The 1281-nt window shown below is 46.4% G+C and overlaps 1 protein-coding gene across 1 annotated transcript in view; it reads left to right on the forward strand.

The window, feature by feature from the left end:
* The window catches only part of RAD54L (RAD54 like), a 36872-nt gene that overhangs the window by 3298 nt on the left and 32293 nt on the right, over positions 1-1281 (forward strand). Inside the window, exon 3 of the mRNA XM_023507860.1 lies at positions 566-685. Coding sequence (XP_023363628.1) covers positions 566-685 — 120 coding nt within the window. The remainder of the gene's footprint in view (positions 1-565; positions 686-1281) is intronic.

The raw sequence follows: 1281 nt of genomic DNA on the forward strand, positions 1-1281 counted from the left end.
GGTCCGGGCTGGGGATTTGAACCCGCCACCTCAGGTGTACGTGGCTGGTGCCTTAGCCACTTCAGCCACAGGCGCTGAGCCTGCCCAGTTGTTTTTTTTCTACCATAAGAAAAAAAAGTTGAGCCACACCTGTGTGCTAGCTATTCAGGAGGCTGGGGTGAGAGGATTGGTCCCTTGAGCCCAGGAGTTTGAGGTTGCAGTGAGCTTTGCTTGTGTCATACCCCTCTACTCCAGCCTGGGTGACACAGTGAGAGCCTGTCTCTGAAGCAGACAAAATAAAACTTGGCACCACCATGACTCCATGCTGCTGATGGACTTGATCTTCACAGGTCCACTAAATTTGCCTCTTTCATTGTCCCCCTGAGTTTAAGCTCCAGTTTTCTCACCTATTAAATAAGGATAATAATAAACCTATACCATAAAGTTGCTATAAAGAGGATACATGATAATACATATAAGGAATTTAGCATAGTGCTGGCATTTAATAAGCCCTTTAAATAGTAATTGCCATTATGGTGATTACTATGGTCTTCTGAACTTCAGCTTTCCTGATTCTATCTCCTAGACTCCTAAGAAACGGAAATCCAGCAGTGAGACCCAGATCCAGGAGTGTTTTCTCTCCCCTTTCCGGAAACCCTTGAGTCAGCTAACCAGTCGATCACTGTGTCTGGACAGCAGTCAACATGTAAGTCAGAACTGCAACTTATGTGTGCATATGTGTGCTCAGCTGTTTTGCCTGTGTAGATTCCTGCTCCTGTAGACTTCCTTAGTGCTCTATAGAGTGGCCAGCAGATAGACATTTGTGGGGCTTTGGGCCTGCCCACAATGCCATCATCTACTCTGAGATGTGTGCCTGGCTTCTTGCCTTGTTTCTAGCTACGTCAGCACCAGATATCAGATGGCTCAGATTCTTTAGGAAAGGAAGGTAGAAGAGAGGGAAGACCATAGTGGAATGTTGGAACCAGCTCAGTCTCTAACTGTGTATGGCTTTAAGGAGTACCAGAGTCCTGTAGCTTCTGTGCTATTCCTCTAGTAAAGTCAAACTCACTTGTTGCCATGGCAGGTTCTATGCATTATTTCACTTAATTGTCACTTTTTAGATGAAAGAACTGAGTCTCAGAGGGGTTAAGTCAGGTGTCCTCAAACTACGGCCTGCCTAGGACATTTATCTTGTCCGCCGGGTGTTTTTATTTTTGAGACAGAGCCTCAAGCTGTCCCCCTGGGTAGAGTGCCGTGGCATCACAGCTCACAGCAACCTCCAACTCCTGGGCTCAAGTGAGT

Source organism: Otolemur garnettii, unplaced genomic scaffold (genome assembly GCF_000181295.1).
Source record: "Otolemur garnettii isolate 467f Iridium unplaced genomic scaffold, OtoGar3 scaffold00210, whole genome shotgun sequence".
NCBI classification, from domain to species: domain Eukaryota; kingdom Metazoa; phylum Chordata; class Mammalia; order Primates; family Galagidae; genus Otolemur; species Otolemur garnettii.